A 19,015-nucleotide genomic window follows, 5' to 3' on the forward strand; every position below is an offset into this window, starting at 1 on the left:
CAGTCAAAATACAATCCTTAGGGATGCTGGTGTTTACTGCTGGCCAATTAGAAAAATAATATCTTAAATCCGCAAAGAGCTAAACTAGGTTAGGCTTCTGCAACATACACTTGACAACTTAATGACCTCACTAGCAGCAAAGTTAAGAGTTGGTTATATATTAACACAAAGAGTTGAAGTTGAACACTGCCTGTGCAGGTTGTATTATAAAACTGCACATGAGAGGATAAGATGAGACAAATTATATAAAGCCTAAAAAATTTGGACCAAAAAACAAATTCATTATATTTCATTGGCTACCAATTATACAATATCTGATGAAAAAAAATCGTGTCAACTAGAGTCAATAAAAAAAGTGCAATGTACAGTATCCGCGCCCTAATAACTTGGGTTGCCAAAGCAGTAGGTTATGCTGGCAGTCACTTGGGTGCTCTTGGGTAAGCTTTCACAGAATAAAGAGCTATTAATCTTAAAGCTACCAATGGGCAGAAAATGAAAAGCTTTAACCAAGAGGTCAATACAAGATCCCGATCTACACCATAGAATGGGAGATGTATCAAACCGTTTAACATGCTGCTTCTCACCTCCCTAAAACTTTACAACACTCTATAAAAGGTAACTAATTCTAACTCACCAAGGTGATTTCTAGGAGCTCTATGTGGGTATCTAATGTTTGTAAAGTTGGCAAGCAAACAGTTACAAAGGCAAGTGTGCAAGATAGAAAGCCTTCTTCACATTCAGTGAAGCGCAGAAGTGATCCAAGCCAGCCAAGGCACCCTGAATACTGTATTTGTGTAACAGAGTGAGCATAACAAGGAAAGTATTAGGCAGTAAAATAGAGAAAAAAAGTTTTGTCTCCAAAAAAAGAAGAAGAAAAAAAAAACACCCAACAACAAACAAAATAAACATTCAAAATGTCGTTCAACTTCTCCACAGGATCACAAAATTAAATGTAATGTTATTTTTTTTTTCTTTCTTTTTAAGTAAGCAACACGTTCTGTGAAGGCTCCTTGTACTAAACTAAAGATCCATTTAATAAGACAATTTGCCTTAACTCAGTCAGCTTCTCCTAACAGACTGGTGTAAGTGACCGAGACTGCCCCGATCAGGAGGCAAATATAAATAATGGGCATTAATATAAATATAGGGGGGGGAGTGGTTGGAGTGTCTAAATATGTATTTTTGGGCAACATTTTGAGAATATAAGGGTCACGGACTAGTATTTACAAAGCATTACTAAACTAAAATGTGCATTACTGTTTGGAATTATTTACTCTGCATCCTACTAAATGTGGGCACCAGTACACTCTAAATCTAGGTTACTCTCCCATGTTTTAGGATTTCAGGTGACCAATGTTGATATAATGGCAAGAATGAGCAGAGTGCAAAAAACACATAACGGCTTATTTTTCTGCCATCAATAAACCCATTTAAATGGAAATCCTACTAAAATCACTACCTTAACCGAATATTCACTCAACAAGACGTAATGCGTTAGTAAGCAGTGCAGTTATTCACCCATTCAATAGTTGAGTACCAAAGATACTGTTTTGTTAACAGTTATTCTTAAGACTTATGTAGTTTTTTCCTTTTTTTTCCTTTTTTAAATATAATCTTCCTTAGTAGTAAAATTAAAAATTAATATAAAAAGGTAACTTCAAGCTTAGCTTTAAATAATCTGCATAATAATAAAAACAATAGTATAAAAAATTAAAGTGAAAAGTAGCTGGATGGTTTTCAGTTTGAGAAAGTTGTTGGCACTCATAGTATGATATCTCAGCATCCAGTCTTTAGAAGCAAAAGTGGGATGGGCAGGGGAAAACTCAAACTGAGAGCCTCTGCAAAACAAAAAAAGACTAGATGTTGGATTTGGAGTGTCCAAATATACAGATGGGGAAGTGTTTGACATGCGAAGACCATTGTGCAGCCAGTTGGAAAAACTTCACATCATTCCATTCCACACCATCAATGAGAACTGTAGATAGAAAGAAGAAGAAGAGTGAATTATTTACACAACAAATATTGTGCCAACAAGTCATGCTGTAACTAGACAAGCGATTTTACATTCATTTTTGTACGGAAAAACTTCAACAGGAAAATAAAATGTCTGGTTCTCCAAAAGTAAATTTATGCTTACCTGATAAATTAATTTCTTCTACGATATGACAAGTCGACAGATTTCATCCTTACTTGTGGGATTCATCCTCCTAACAGGAAGTGGCAAAGAGCACCACAGCAGAGCTGTATATATAGCTCCTCCCTTCCCTCCCACCTCCAGTCATTCGACCGAAGTTAGGAAGAGAAAGGAAAAGCCAAAGGTGCAGAGGTGACTGAAGTTGCTAAAAAATATAATCTAAATCTGTGTTAGAAAATGACAGGGTGGGCCGTGGACTCGTCATATCGTAGAAGAAATTAATTTATCAGGTAAGCATAAATTTCCTTTTCTTCTACAAGATATGACGAGTCCACAGATTTCATCCTTACTTGTGGGATACAATACCAAAGCAACAGGACACGGATGAAAAGGAGGGACAAGACAGAGACCTAAACGGAAAGGCACCACTGCTTGAAGAACCTTTCTCCCAAAACCAGCCTCAGAAGAAGCAAAAGTATCAAATTTGGAAAATTTGGAAAAAGTGTGAAGAGACGACCAAGTTGCAGCCTTGCAAATCTGTTCAACAGAAGCATCATTTTTAAATGCCCATGAGGAAGCCACAGGCCTAGTAGAATGAGCCGTAATTCTTTCAGGAGGCTGCTGTGCAGCAGTCTCATACGCCAGACGGATGATACTCTTCAGCCAAAAAGAAAGAGAGCTAGCCGTAGCTTTCTGACCCCTATGCTTTCCAGAATAAACAATGAATAATGAAGATGACTGACGGAAATCCTTAGTCGCCTGCAAGTAAAACTTCAATGCACGGACCACGTCCAGGTTATGCAACTTACACTCCTTCTTAGAAGGATTAGGACATAATGAAGAAACAACGATTTCCTGATTAATATTCATATTAGAAACAATCTTAGGAAGTAAACCAGGTTTGGTACATAAAACCACCTTATCAGAATGGAAGATAAGATAAGGTGAATCACATTGTAATGCTGAAAGCTCAGAAACTCTACAAGCAGAAGAAATAGCAACCAAAAACACAACTTCCCAAGATAACAGCTTAAAGGGACAGTCAACCATAGAATTGTTATTGTTTTAAAAGATAGATAATCCCTTTATTACCCATTCCTCAGTTTTGAATAACCAACACACTTATATTAATGTACTTTTTATCTTTGTGATTACCTTGTATCTAGGAACCTTCTTCCAGCCCCCTGATCACATGACTGTGACTGTTTATTATCTATTGTCTTAAATTTAGCATTGTGTTGTGCTAGATCTTAAATAACCCCCAGTGCCTGAACACAGTGTTATCTATATAGCCCACGTGTACTTTCTGTCTCTTTGTGTTGAAAAGAGATTTAAAAAGCATGTGATAAGAGGCAGCCCTCAAAGGCTTAGAAATTAGCATATGAGCCTACCTATGTTTAGTTTAGAATACCAAGAGAAAAAAGTAAATTTGATGATAAAAGTAAATTGGAAAGTCAATTAAAATTAAAAGTCCTATCTGAATAATGAAAGTTTAATTTATACTTGACTGTCCCTTTAATATCTATGGAATGCATAGGTTCAAACGGAATCCCTTGAAGAACATTAAGAACTAAATTCAAACTCCAGGGTGGAGCAATTGGTCTAAACACAGGCTGAATTCTGGTTAAAGCCTGACAAAAAGTCCGAACGTCTGGAACATCTGCCAAACGTTTGTGAAGTAAAATTGACAAAGAAGAGATCTGTCCCTTTAAGGAACTCGCTGATAATCCTTCTTGGAGAAAAGATAGAATCTTGGGAATCCTAACCTTACTCCATGAGTAGCCCTTGGATTCACACCAAAAAAGATATTTACGCCTTATCTTATGATAGATCTTTCTAGTGACAGGCTTACGTGCCTGAATCAAAGTATCAATGACCGCATCAGAGAATCCCCGCTTAGATAAAATCAAGCGTTCAATCTCCAAGCAGTCAGCTGTAGAGAAATTAGATTTGGATGTTGGAAAGGACCCTGAATGAGAAGGTCCTGTATCACTGGGAGTTTCCACGGAGGCAGAGAGGACATGTCCACTAGATCTGCATACCAAGTCCTGCGTGGCCTCGCAGGTGCGATTAGAATTACCGAAGCTCTCTCCTGTTTGATCCGAGCAATCACCCGGGAAAGGAGAGGAAATGGTGGAAACACATAAGCTAGGTTGAACGACCAAGGCACCGCCAAGGCATCTACTAGTTCGACCTGAGGATCCCTCAACCTGGATCCGTATCTTGGGAGCTTGGCATTCTGTCGAGATACCATCAGATCCAATTCCGGTCTGCCCCATCGGAGAATCAGTGAGGCAAATACCTCCGGATGGAGTTCCCACTCCCCGGATGAAAAGCCTTGCGGCTTAAATAGTCCGCTTCCCAGTTGACCACTCCTGGGATGAAGATTGCTGACAGATAACAAGAGTGGGTCTCCGCCCATCAAATTATTTTGGATACCTCTGTCATTGCCAAGGAACTCCTCATTCCTCCCCGATGACTGATGTAAGCCACAGTCGTGATGTTGTCCGACTGGAATCTGATCAATTTGGCAGAAGCCAACTGAGGCCATGCCTGAAGCGCATTGAATATTGCTCTCAATTCCAGAATATTGATTGGAAGTAGAGACTCCACCTGAGTCCAAACACCCTGAGCCTTCAGGGAATTCCAGACTGCACCCCAGCCCAGTAGACTGGCGTCCGTTGTCACCATCACCCACGAGGGTCTGCGGAAACACCTCCCTTGGGACAGATGATCCGGCGACAACCACCAAAGAAGAGAGTCTCTGGTCTCTTGATCCAGATTTATCGGAGGAGATAAATTTGCATAGTCCCCATTCCACATTCCATTTCTTCTACGATACGATGAGTCCACGGATTTCATCCTTACTTGTGGGATTTATCCTTCTGCTAACAGGAAGTGACAAAGAGCACCACAGCAGAGCTGTATATATATAGCTCCTCCCTTCCCTCCACCCCCAGTCATTCGACCGAAGGTTTAGGAAGAGAAAGGAAAAGCTAAAGGTGCAGAGGTGACTGAAGTTGTAAAAATAAATTATAATCTGTCTTAAAATGACAGGGAGGGCCGTGGACTCGTCGTATCGTAAAAGAAATCAATTTATCAGGTAAGCATAAATTTCCTTTTCTTCTACAAGATATGACGAGTCCACGGATTTCATCCTTACTTGTGGGATACAATACCAAAGCTACAGGACACGGATGAAACAGGAGGGACAAGACAGAGACCTAAACGGAAGGCACCACTGCTTGAAGAACTCTCCCAAAAACAGCCTCAGAAGAAGCAAAAGTATCAAATTTGTAAAATTTGTAAAAAGTATGAAGAGACGACCAAGTCGCAGCCTTACAAATATGCTCAACAGAAGCATCGTTTTTCAAGGCCCATGTGGAAGCCACAGCCCTAGTAGAATGAGCCGTAATTCTTTCAGGAGGCTGTTGTCCAGCAATCTCATATGCCAGGCGAATGATACTCCTCAGCCAAAAAGAGGTAGCCGTAAGCTTTCTGACCCCTACGCTTTCCAGAATAAACAATGAATAATGAAAATGATTGACGGAAATCCTTGGTTGCCTGTAAGTAAAACTTCAAGGCACGGACCACGTCCAGGTTATGTAACAGACGCTCCTTCTTAGAAGAAGGATTAGGACACAAGGAAGGAACAACAATTTCCTGATTAATATTCTTACTTGAAACAACCTTAGGAAGAAATCAAGTTTTACGTAAAACCACCTTATCAGAATGAAATATAAGATAAGGCGAATCACATTGTAACGCTGAAAGCTCAGAAACTCTTCGAGCAGAAGAAATAGCAACCAAAAACAGAACTTTCCAAGATAACAACTTAATATCTATGGAATGCATGGGTTCAAACGGAACCCCTTGAAGAACTCTAAGAACTAAATTCAAACTCCAGAGAGGAGTAATTGGTCTAAATACAGGCTTAATTATGGTTAGAGTCTGACAAAAAGACTGAACATCTGGCACATCTGCCAAACGTTTGTGAAGCAAAATAGACAAAGCAGAAATTTGTCCCTTTAAGGAACTTGCTGATAACCCTTTCGCCAATCCTTCTTTGAGAAAAGACAGAATCCTGGGAATCCTAACTTTACTCCATGAGTAACCCTTGGATTCACACCAATAAAGATATTTACGCCATATCTTATGATAGATTTTTCTAGTGACAGGCTTACGAGCCTGTATCAAAGTATCAATAATCGAATGAGAGAATCCCCGCTTATATAAAATCAAGCGTTCAATCTCCAAGCAGTCAGCTGCAGAGAATTTAGATTTGGATGTTGGAAAGGTCCTTGAATGAGAAGGTCCTGTCTCGAAGGAAGTTTCCACGGTGGCAGAGAGGGCATGTCCACTAGATCTGCATACCAAGTCTTGCGTGGCCACACAGGCGCTATCAGGATTACTGAAGCTCTCTCCTGTTTGATCCGAGCAATCACGCATGGAAGGAGAGGAAACGGTGGAAACACATAAGCTAGGCTGAACGACCAAGGCACTGCCAAGGCATCTATCAGTTCGGCCTGAGGATCCCTCGACCTGGATCCGTAACGTGGAAGCTTGGCATTCTGACGAGATGCCATCAAATCTAATTCCGGTCTGCCCCATTGGCTTATCAATGAGGCAAACACCTCCGGATGGAGTTCCCACTCCTCCGGATGAAAAGTTTGACGACTTAGAAAATCCGCTTCCCAGTTTTCTATTACTAACACAGGCAAAGAGAATGATGGGGGAGGAGGGAAGGGAGGAGCTATATATACAGCTCTGCTGTGGTGCTCTTTGCCACTTCCTGTTAGGAGGAGGATATTATCCCACAAGTAAGGATGAAATCCGTACTTGTCATATCTTGTAGAAGAAAAGAAAGTCTGCCCCCTACTAGATCCGGTCCCGGATCGGGGGCCGTCCCTTCATGCTGTCTTTGTAGCAGCAGCGGGCTTCTTGGGTTGCTTACCCTTGTTCCAAGCCTGGTTGGGTCACTGGACTTGGCCTGAGCAAAATTCCCTTCCTGCTTTGTGGAGGAAGAAGAGGGTACTCCTTTAAAATTCCGAAAGGAACGAAAATTATTTTGTTTACCCCTCATCTTAACAGACTTATCCTGAGGTAGAGCGTGACCGTTACCTCCAGTAATGTCAGAAATGATTTCCTTCAACTCAGGCCCGAATAGGGTCTTACCCTTGAAAGGAATAGCTAAGAGCTTTGATTTAGATGACACATCAGCAGACCACGATTTTAACCATAACGCTCTACGCGCTAAAATGGCAAATCCTGCATTTTTCAACGCCAACTGAGCAATTTGAAAGGCGGCATCTGTAATAAAAGAATTAGCTAGCTTGAGAGCCTTAATTCTATCTAAAATGTCCTCTAAAGGGGTCTCAACCTTCAGAGACTCTTCTAGAGCATCAAACCAAAAAGCCGCTGCAGTAGTAACTGTAACAATGCATGCTGTTGGTTGTAAAAGGAAACCCTGATGAATAAACAATTTCTTTAGAAGACCCTCTAACTTCTTATCCATAGGGTCTTTGAAAGCACAACTGTCCTCAATAGGAATATAGTTCTACGCTTAGCCAGGGTAGATATAGCTCCCTCCACCTTAGGGACAGTCTGCCAAGAGTCCCGAATGGTGTCTGATATGGGATACATTTTCTTGACATTAGGAGGAGGAGAGAACGGTATACCCGGTCTGTCCCATTCCTTCTTTATAATCTCCGAAATTCTCTTAGGAACCAGAAAAACATCAGTGTAAGCGGGTACTTCTAGATATTTGGCCATTTTACACAATTTCTCTGGTGGTACCATAATAGGGTCACAGTCATCCAGAGTCGCTAAGACCTCCCGAAGTAATAGGCAGAGGTGTTCTAGCTTAAATTTAAAAGACATGACATCCGAATCTGTCTGAGGTAACATACTTCCAGGGTCCGAAAGTTCTCCCTCAGACAAAAGTTCCCCGACCCCCAACTCAGATCCCTGTGAGGGTACATCGGAAAAAGCCAACAAAGCATCAGAGGATTCACATTAATTCCGTTTACCCTGTAACACTGGTAACTTAGATAATACCTCTGTAAGGGTAGTTGACATAACTGCAGCCATATCCTGCAGAGTAAAAATTAGACGCATTTGAGGAACTTGGCGTGGCTTGTGTGGGCGTTAATGGTTGTGACACTTGGGGAGAATTAGATGGCATATCCTGATTCTCTTCAGACTGAGAATCATCTTTAGGCACACTTTCTTTACATAAAATAAGCTTTTTACATTGTAAGGCCCTTTCAGTACAAGAGGTACACAAAGTAAGAGGGGGTTCCACAATGGCTTCTAAACACATAGAACAAGGAGATTCCTCAAGTTCAGACATGTTAAACAGACTAGCAATAGCCACAATAGTCGTAAATCACCTTATTTATTGATTAAAAAAACACTGAGAAAAAAGCGTACTGCGCCTTTAAGAAATAAAAGCGCAACAATTTTTCTAAACTGCACTAAAAATGTTTAAAAAACGCTAAACGATTATATATAACAATTCAATTTGTCCCAAAATTATTGCACCCTATAAGTAAAGGTGAAATTACCCTTTAAAGAGACATTTTTAATGCAAAAAATATATTTTAACAATGAAAATGGCCCCTGCACCTCGCCACAGCTCTGCTGTGGCGCCTACCTGCCCTCAGGGTACTGAGAATTGACTAGACAACGAACCGGTGACTGGAAAACAACTTTAGGCCCCACCGGAGCTAATGCCTGCTGCCTTCTTAGTGAGAGAAAACTGCGCGTCTGAGCGCTCGAAATAGGCCCCGCCCATTATGGACGTTGCATCAACAGTCTGCCTAACCGCATGGGAAGCGGTTTTAAAAAAAAAAGCCATGTGGTCCCCTGTACTTATAATCGTCTAACAAATAACTGCAGCCCTACTGACTTTAAATATAAAATATATACCTGTCAAGCTGCCTCTCCCAGTGTCAAGCCCCAATATAGATATGCAAACCGTAATAGCAATATGTATAAAACAAAGGAATTTCAGTAACACCCTCAGTCATACAGGTCTACTGCTTACCCCTTCCCTTGCAGGGAAAAATGTCAGCCAATTCTGATATAACAAGTCTCCTCAGAAATAAAAGACTAAACATACCTCAATGCTGCTTGTAGCATGACACCGTTCTCCACACTAAAGCTTTCTCTTGCACTACCTTCAGAAGTTCTGTGGGAACCAAAATGGATCTTAGTAATGTCTGCTAAGATCATCAACCTCAGGGCAGAAACATTTCTTCATTCCTTATCCATTTCTCCCTGAGGAATATAGTACTCACCGGTACCATTTTAAAATAAACTTCTTGATTGAAGAATCTAAAACCAACACCTAACTTTACCCCCTATTACTAACACAGGCAAAGAGAATGACTGGGGGTGGGAGGGAAGGGAGGAGCTATATATATACAGCTCTGCTGTGGTGCTCTTTGCCCCTTCCTGTTAGCAGGAGGATAAATCCCACAAGTAAGGATGAAATCCGTGGACTCATCACATCTTATAGAAGAAAACTAGAATTTCAGAACCAAAAGCAGAACTTTTTTTTTTTTTAAAGACCGATTTCTTCTGGTGAAAGTACAACACACTGAATACAGAACTTTCAAGAAGAAATCCGTCCAGAAAAGAGCTGAATGCCGCAAGAGGCTGTCTTCTTCCGCTGAATACACAGGTCTAGTAACTAATTTCCAGAACAACTGGTATTTGCATACTTTTATTATTAGGATTAAATGGGACATGGAACTCATTTTTTTTATGATTCAGACAGAGCATACAATAAAAACAAAAAAAGTTTCTAATTTACTTCTATCAAATGTGCTTTGTTATCACGTTTTTCTTTGTTGAAGAGATATCTAAACAGGTGGCGTGCAAATGTCTGGAGCACTACATGGCAAAAAAATTCTGCTGCCATCTAGTGCTCTTGCTCATGTACAACATTTTTGCAATACTGCTATCATATAGTACTGGAGACATGTGCACTCTACAAAGCTTATCTCCTTGTTTTTCAACAAAGGATACCAAGAAAACAGACTATTTTATAAGAGAAGTAAACTGGGAAGTTGTTTAAAATTGTATGTTCTATATCACTGGTTTGCAAACCTGTCTTCAGGCTAACTGTCAAGATTTTAAAAATATCTGAACTAGAGAACAGATTAAATAATCAGCCGATTAGTAAACATGGTTATTTGACCTGCTCTCACTCAAGGTAATCCTGAAAATCTGGCCTGTTAGGGAGGCCTGAGCGCAGGTTTGAAAACCAGTGGTTTATATGCATCATAAAAGAAAAATGTGTGGTTTTATGTCTATTTAAATAATCTTAGTCAGGCTTTGTATGTGGAGGCAAATAGCAACCAGTTTAGTCTTACTATCTGCTGTAAAAAAAATAGGTTTCTAGGAATACAAGGAGTACAAAATGTTCATAATTTCAAAAGTATTAAAAATAAAAAAAAATATGACATATGATATTTATTTTGCAATGACCCACTTCACAAATTATTGTCCATTCTTCCCATCTAACAACTTTTCACTTTACATTATGGTTTTCATCCTCTACGAACAATTGTATTAGTAACAATTCTATCTTAAATATTTTTCTCTTGTTTTGCCATCCTCCCTACTATCTTCTAAAATGGTTTATCCAACATGACCTCCATTTCCTCTTAACACTTTGTTGCTCATATAATCATTCATCCTGGAACATTCATATGTTGACACCTGTTTATTATCAGATCAAGATCACTGATTAATCTAGGGTAGTTTTGTTTCAAATATATCCCTGAAAAGCTGCAGTTCAAATACAAAAATGTAGGCGCAGACACATACCCCGAAGCATGTTCTGCTGGTGTTTTGCAGTACAAATCAATCTACTGATCCCATCAATACATTGACTCTTAGATTCCACTTCTTTATCCTTGGTCTTCTTGGGTAAAAACATCACTGAAAATGAAAAAATAAATAAATATTCAAATGCTATTAAAGTAACTGTTCTGTTAAGTTCAGAGATCTGAGAAGGTTGATGACCCTGTTTTGTGAATTTAGTTTATAGCAAACGATTGCAATTATTTCTTTCCTTAAATACCCAGCTTTAGTTTGAAATAAGAAAACTTGTTTGCTTTTTACCAAATTCAAGTTTGCACATGTACTTGTGTGGTACTGGCAATCTAGAGATAACTGACCCCTCAGCTTGTTTTTCTGGCAATCACACTGTTAAATTGTGTGCGTTACTGGCAGTCAAGAGGTTAATTTATTGTTTTGAGTCTGATATTGGTAACCAAGGGTTAAAATTACTGTGGACAGTATAACTGGATATAATTTTATGACCCAAGGGCATTCTTGACCCCCTATGCTATATATCTAGCACATCTTCAAAAAAGCATAATTTTTTTGTGAGGAACATCTTTAACTTGTTGAATGAAAAAGTATTCTAATTGATTATATTTTATTTTATTATATAGGTGCAATGTTTCTTTAAAATATAATTTCAATATCCTGCGGTGGAGTCTTATGATGCTTTAAAAAGGTAGCAGAGTGTGTGAGTAATAAGCCCTGAGGAAGCGCCAGTGTCTCTTCTGCATGGGAGTGAAACACGCGTAGGCTGTTTCTATCTGTCTAGCTGGTCACGTTGTAAGGAGAGGAGTGGTTCCGAGTATCGTGTTCGGACTCTGAATTGCGACAGAGTATGGGCAGGAGAAAAAGTGGTTCCAGCTAGTAAGAGATCAGCTTTTCTATACTGCCAGTTAAACGGGTTATGCTGAATTAGTGACTTACTTGCTGTGTTGGAAACCTGCTTACTACAGACAAAGCACTCCACAAACAACATCCACAGCACCATAAAAGTATTTAAATTTATTAAAACATCTTCTCACATGCAGGTAAAAAATACACAAGCAACATTTTGGGAAGTTAACCCTTAATCGTACTTATTGGCCTCATCTGTGTAACACTCTTAATAGGCCTTCACATTAACCTATTACCCATACACTACTATATACAAAGATTACAAAACCATCTAGGGGTCACAAATACACTGTGCAGCAGTATTTCTCTCAATATCCTATAGATGATCACATTTATTCATCCTATGAGAACATATGTAGATCTAGCTCCCTATTAAAGCCTCCAATTTATGGATCCAAAATGATTATTTTTGTTGTAAAATTAATTCTCTATTACCACCTCTCAACTTTCCTAATCCATCAATGATTTGCCATCTAATTTATTTGGCTGATATTATGACCAGCCTCTAAAAAATGGCTAGATAATGGCGCTTTCTTATCCTTGCATCTAATATTAGATCTTTGCTGACTCATTCTCACACTTTCCTTATTGTCTCACCAATATAGATTCTAGAACATGGACATTTAATAAGATACACATCATAGCATTAGTCACAAGTGTAATGGTTCCATGGTTCCTGATATTAAACTTTCTTCCAGTCTGTGGGTGCTGAAATTCTGCCCCATTAATTACAGCACTACAGCTGGCATATCCCAAACAAGTGCCAGTGTTTTTGAATGTTATATACTTCCGCAATTTCTCAGTGCCCAAATTTCTCACTAAAAGGTCACCCAAATGACCCCAGACAAAGCACTAGCGGATGACACAGTGACCTTAGTTTGGAAGTGCAGTTGGTATAACTGTTCACAAGTATATAACAGATCCAAGCAGACATAGCACAAGCCCTCCTTACTGCAGACTTATTTCCACTGGCTTTTAAATAACTATTTTAAACTAATCTCAAGGAGCTCTGAGTTTTAATTTGCATTAAAGGGACATGATATCCAAATGTTGAAGCATTTGAAAGAGAGATAAGTAGATAACTGATCTGTGCATTTCTGAATATGAGGCACATGCAGCACAGCTTTCAATAGGAAGCTACAATCTCAGACCATTATGCTGTGGCTAGTAACGTAACAGCATTGGACAGTGTAACTACCCATACACAAACCATAAGAACTAAGGTGGTATATGCAATTGAAGGGGAAGGCTCATTTTAAATCTGGTGACATCCTAGCAGTTTTGTTAATAGGCAATGTAAATTTCCACGAATGAAAGCCCTGTTTTTAAAAACAGGGGCACTTTCATTCATGAATGTTTACATTGCAGCCGTTTTTTAAAAATACCTTTTCTTCCTTGCACGCGTGGCGCACCGGAGCGATTCCCCCACCCCCCGGGTTGTCTCTTCTTTTGTCAGAAATGACGAACCCGGCTTCCTCCAATCACGGCGTGGCCTCAGGCAATGTTTGCTCTGGGGGGAAGCCGTTATTGGAGGAAGCCGGATTAGTAATTTCTGACGTAAGAAGAGACGACCTGGGGGCGGGGGAATTGCTGCTCCGGTGTTCCACGCTTGCAAGGAAGAAAAGGTAAGTATTTAAAAAAAACAGCTGCAATGTTAACTTTAATGAATTAAAGTGCCCCTGTTTTTTTAATAGTATTTTTAAAAACAGGGCTTTCATTTGTAAAAAAATAAACATTCACTTTTAAAACCTTATGTTCTAACAACATGCACCCCAAAACTACCAACTTACCCTTTTTATTTTTTTCCTTCATTACAACGGTCATGGACATGGTGGGGGTCACTGGGATATCACTATTATTGGGAAGCCTGCTGACCTGCAGCGAGCGGAAAGTGCATTTTAAAGTGTTCTTGGCGGTGATAGACTCCCTTTTCTCTGTGTCTTTTTTCTTTTCTGTAGATGGGGCTGCCACCCAGTAATCCAACTGTAGCCCCATGAGTTCACCTCCAGGACTTTGGCTGGAAGAAAATGTAAAAACATAAACGAATATCCCCACTTCCCACTGGAGAAAAATCAGGATGGTAAAGACCACACTCGAACTACAACTAAATAGAAAAAAATGTGTTTATTATTTCTACCTGGGTGAAGTGGAAAACCCTGAAGTAACAGATGGGGAAGAGGGGGGTGTAGGAGAAGCTTCCTTGATGGCTGGAGATACAGAGGGTGGGGTAGATGATAATACAGTAGAACCGGAGGGAGCAGCATCATCGGAATCCCCTATACAAAAGAAAGTAGTTTTCAGAATTCTGCTCACACACAAGTTAGTTTCTGTGCTATGCACCTACTAACATTTAAGAAAACAGGGATTAAAAAGAAAAATCAGAAAGAAAAATACAAAGTAATCTATATTTTAGCAAGTATATATATATATATATATATATATATATATATATATATATATATATATATATATATATATATATATATATATATATATATAAACGTATAAAATATTTATTTACACCGTTGCTCCATATTCAGAGATGCAACAGCCGGAAGGCAATCATTTCTTACTGTTTATGTATATTAAGAAAGGTAAAACTATTTAGATCTGATAGTGTTATTTTCTTCATTTACCAGTATGGAACTTAGATAAGCTATGGGAAAGTGTGTAAAAGCTTGAAGGTAAAGCAAAACACAAATAAACTGACCTTACTCTACAGCAAAACGCAGGGGCGTATTAAGACATAGGCCAACAAGGCCGGTGCCTAGGGCAGCAGATTTTTAAGGGGCAGCAGAATTTTGAGTCCCTAGGGCCACTCTACTGAACTCAGGGCCGGGTAGCTAAATCAACCAATTACTAATGACTTAAATGGCTGGCCCAGCTATTGCTATCCTATGGGATTGTATGTGGGTGCGCATGACGTGGTGACAGTGGAGGCGGAGCTCGCAGCCTGGCTTGGACTGAGAGGGAATGCAGTATTCTTCCTGGCTCCACCGCGTGATTGAGATTCACACAAACTACACAGTGCAGTGTGCACTACAACGTGACCACTGTGAAACAGCATATGCCTTTCTCCCTTCAATACATCTTTATTAGGCATTAAAATACTTAAACGGATTAGTCACTAAATACTTATACATTTACTGTTTGTCTATCTGTCATACATGCAAAGAATAAGTATTTATTGCTGAATCTATACAACTATGTGACTTAAAACACAACTGAAAATATGTTGTATGCATTTAATACATTCAGAAACAATACAAGTATATACTTTATTATGATTGTATCATGTGACTTTATCCCCTAGGATACAATTCCTAAACCTATCATAACTACTGTTGTATTTTTTAAGTACTTTTAAAGGCCAGTTTGTATATTCATTACATATTTATCCAAGCAGATATTTTGCTTAAATAACTGTCAATCAATGTGTGTGTGTGTGTGTGTGTGACCAGAGTGAATGCAAGCCCTGGTGAACATCTACTTAAAAAGACATTATTTTATTTTTTTTACACCCTGCCCCATAAATATTATGACTAAAAAAAGGCCTTAAACCTGGGGTGGGGTGTGGCAGCAGAATTTTGAGTGCCTAGGGCAGCACAAAACCTAAATACGCCCCTGGCAAAAACGTAATTGCAAAAAAATGATCTGGTTAAATAAAGTATTATGCATATTTAAAGGGTTATCAAACAATATGAGATTGTAATATAACATTTTTATTTTTCCTATTAATTCCACTGGGTTGCTAAAAAGTAATGGATGCCGCCATGTCTAAACTTAAGTTTTCATCTTATTTTACCGTCCTGCTGCAAACAATTACGAATATATAAGCCAGGCAATAAAACAGATGAATACAAACAAGGTTATGTAGGATTTCATACAGCCTTGTATGCACAAACTATTTATTGCCTGGTATATATACTGTATATATCTTTACCTAATTGATCTCTACAGAAGACAGACATTTGTAAACATTGTGCTACATTTGTTTGTAAAACTGAATTGTGGGTGTGGTGAGGGGTGTATTTATAGGCATTTTAGGTTTGGGAAACTTTGCCCCTCCTGGTAGGAATGTATATCCCATACATCACTAGCTCATGGACTCTTGCCAATTACATGAAAGAAATACAGCTACATATTACACTAAAGCTAATACTTGCATGGAATACATCATTACGTGTAGCATATATTAAACTTTTAATATCCCTTTAAGGAAAGCTTAATAAACTGCAGGCAGACAAGACCACCAGCAGAGAACCTGTCTACCCGCAACTGCCACTGCAATGCAGAATCTCTTAGCAAAATTTAAGATTGCAAAAGAGCTCAACCAATCACGTGGGAGCAGGGCCTCACAATCACCTCTAGTGAGTAAGTGAGGGGTGATTTATTCTGCTACCTCTGACGTGGTGGGGAGGATAAGAAGAAGGAACTGCTTATTAAATTTGTGTTTGCAGGCAGAAGCTGAGAAAGCAGCTCAATCTCCTTTACTTATCCATTCGCTATATTATATTTTATAGCTCATTGTTAAAGTCTTTTGCACCTATTATATTAACATTGAGTTCAGTGCAATTATGTTGAGTTAGTCACACAACTTCCATTTGCTTGTAGACCTAAAAATATGTAAATATTCATAAAAACAAGGATCTATGTGCCCTGACACCAACATGACACATTAGAGCTAGTGTTTGCTGCCAGGCGATTATTATTATGATATTGCGATATGGACATACAACCTCTTATTTGAATGGTGGGACCACTTTTTTTCGAATGAGAAGTCTTAAGATATGTTTCTGTGGAGAGGGTGTGGTAAGAGTTTTTTTTATTTGCCTAATGATCCAAAATAAGCCAGTGCTATAGGGACGTTGGTTGTGAATAGTGTATGCTGTCCTTTGGTGTCTATCACCCTGTACAGTAAATACATTTGGAAGAAGCGTACTGTTTTGATCACCCACGTTGCCTTTCTAGGGACGAATGCACAGGCACAACCTAGTAGAGAACACCAAGGCCAACACTATGCATCTGTCAACTCGGATACTATAATAGTCAACATACCAGTATTTGTATTATTAATGGCTTGCAATATATTATTAAACAAAGAATCAGTTATATAAGAAGAAGATGCTAAAAGGGATAACTTCCATGTTATAGTCAGAATTTAAAAAATTGTATTTATAACACAAACCACAATAAAAACAGAATTTATGCTTACCTGATAAATTACTTTCTCCAACGGTGTGTCCAGTCCACGGCGTCATCCTTACTTGTGGGGAATATCTCTTCCCCAACAGGAAATGGCAAAGAGTCCCAGCAAAGCTGTCCATATAGTCCCTCCTAGGCTCCGCCCACCCCAGTCATTCGACCGACGGACAGGAGGAAAAAAACTATAGGGTGCCGTGGTGACTGTAGTTAGAGAAAATAATTCATCAAACCTGATTAAAAAACCAGGGCGGGCCGTGGACCGGACACACCGTTGGAGAAAGTAATTTATCAGGTAAGCATAAATTCTGTTTTCTCCAACATTGGTGTGTCCGGTCCACGGCGTCATCCTTACTTGTGGGAACCAATACCAAAGCTTTAGGACACGGATGAAGGGAGGGAGCAAATCAGGTTACCTAAACAGAAGGCACCACGGCTTGCAAAACCTTTCTCCCAAAAATAGCCTCTGAAGAAGCAAAAGTATCAAATTTGTAAAATTTGGCAAAAGTGTGCAGTGAAGACCAAGTCGCTGCCTTACATATCTGATCAACAGAAGCCTCGTTCTTGAAGGCCCATGTGGAAGCCACAGCCCTAGTGGAGTGAGCTGTGATTCTTTCTGGAGGTTGCCTTCCGGCAGTCTCGTAAGCCAATCGGATGATGCTTTTAAGCCAAAAAGAAAGAGAGGTAGAAGTTGCTTTTTGACCTCTCCTTTTACCAGAATAGACGACAAACAGAGAAGAAGTTTGTCTGAACTCTTTTGTAGCTTCTAAATAGAATTTTAGAGCACGGACTACGTCTAAATTGTGTAACAAACGTTCCTTCTTTGAAACTGGATTCGGACACAAAGAAGGAACAACTATCTCCTGGTTAATATTTTTGTTAGAAACAACCTTTGGAAGAAAACCAGGTTAAGTACGCAAAACAACCTTATCTGCATGGAACACCAGATAGGGCGGAGAACACTGCAGAGCAGATAACTCAGAAACTCTTCTAGCAGAAGAAATAGCAACCAAAAACAAAACTTTCAAAGATAACAACTTAATATCTATGGAATGTAGAGGTTCAAACGGAACCCCTTGAAGAACTGAAAGAACTAGATTTAAACTCCAGGGAGGAGTCAAAGGTCTGTAAACAGGCTTGATCCTAACCAGAGCCTGAACAAATGCTTGAACATCTGGCACAGCTGCCAGTCGTTTGTGTAATAAGACAGATAAAGCAGAAATCTGTCCCTTTAGAGAACTCGCTGATAATCCTTTATCCAAACCCTCTTGTAGAAAGGAAAGGATCCTAGGAATTTTGATCTTATTCCATGAGAATCCCTTGGATTCACACCAGCAGATATATCTTTTCCATATTTTATGGTAAATTTTTCTAGTTACCGGTTTTCTGGCTTGAACTAGAGTATCTATCACAGAATCTGAAAACCCATGCTTTGATAGAATCAAGCGTTCAATTTCCAAGCCGTCAGCTGGAGGGAAACTAGATTTGGATGTTCGAATGGACCTTGAACTAGAAGATCCTGTCTCAAAGGTAGCTTCCATGGTGGAGCCGATGACATATTCACCAGGTCTGCATACCAAGTCCTGCGTGGCCACGCAGGAGCTATCAAGATCACTGAGGCCCTCTCCTGCTTGATCCTGGCTACCAGCCTGGGAATGAGAGGAAACGGTGGAAACACATAGGTTAGGTTGAAGGTCCAAGGCGCTACTAGTGCATCCACTAGAGTCGCCTTGGGATCCCTGGATCTGGACCCGTAGCAAGGAACCTTGAAGTTCTGACGAGACGCCATCAGATCCATATCTGGAATGCCCCATAATTGAGTCAACTGGGCAAAGATCTCCGGATGGAGTTCCCACTCCCCCGGATGGAATGTCTGACGACTCAGATAATCCGCCTCCCAGTTTTCCACACCTGGGATGTGGATCG

The 19,015-nt window shown here is 39.6% G+C and overlaps 1 protein-coding gene across 1 annotated transcript in view; it reads right to left on the reverse strand.

Annotated features, from left to right (window-relative positions):
- Positions 1 to 1,652: 1,652 nt before the first annotated feature.
- PACS2 (phosphofurin acidic cluster sorting protein 2) overlaps positions 1,653 to 19,015 on the reverse strand; it is a 657,507-nt gene continuing 640,144 nt past the window's right edge. Inside the window, exons 22-25 of the mRNA XM_053711716.1 lie at positions 14,025 to 14,163; positions 13,678 to 13,904; positions 10,973 to 11,086; positions 1,653 to 1,975 (exon numbers count right to left, since the gene is read on the reverse strand). Of these exons, the coding sequence (XP_053567691.1) occupies positions 1,857 to 1,975; positions 10,973 to 11,086; positions 13,678 to 13,904; positions 14,025 to 14,163 (599 nt within the window). The 3' untranslated portion in view covers positions 1,653 to 1,856. The remainder of the gene's footprint in view (positions 1,976 to 10,972; positions 11,087 to 13,677; positions 13,905 to 14,024; positions 14,164 to 19,015) is intronic.

This window comes from Bombina bombina, chromosome 1 (assembly GCF_027579735.1).
Source record: "Bombina bombina isolate aBomBom1 chromosome 1, aBomBom1.pri, whole genome shotgun sequence".
Taxonomy (NCBI): Eukaryota; Metazoa; Chordata; class Amphibia; order Anura; family Bombinatoridae; genus Bombina; species Bombina bombina.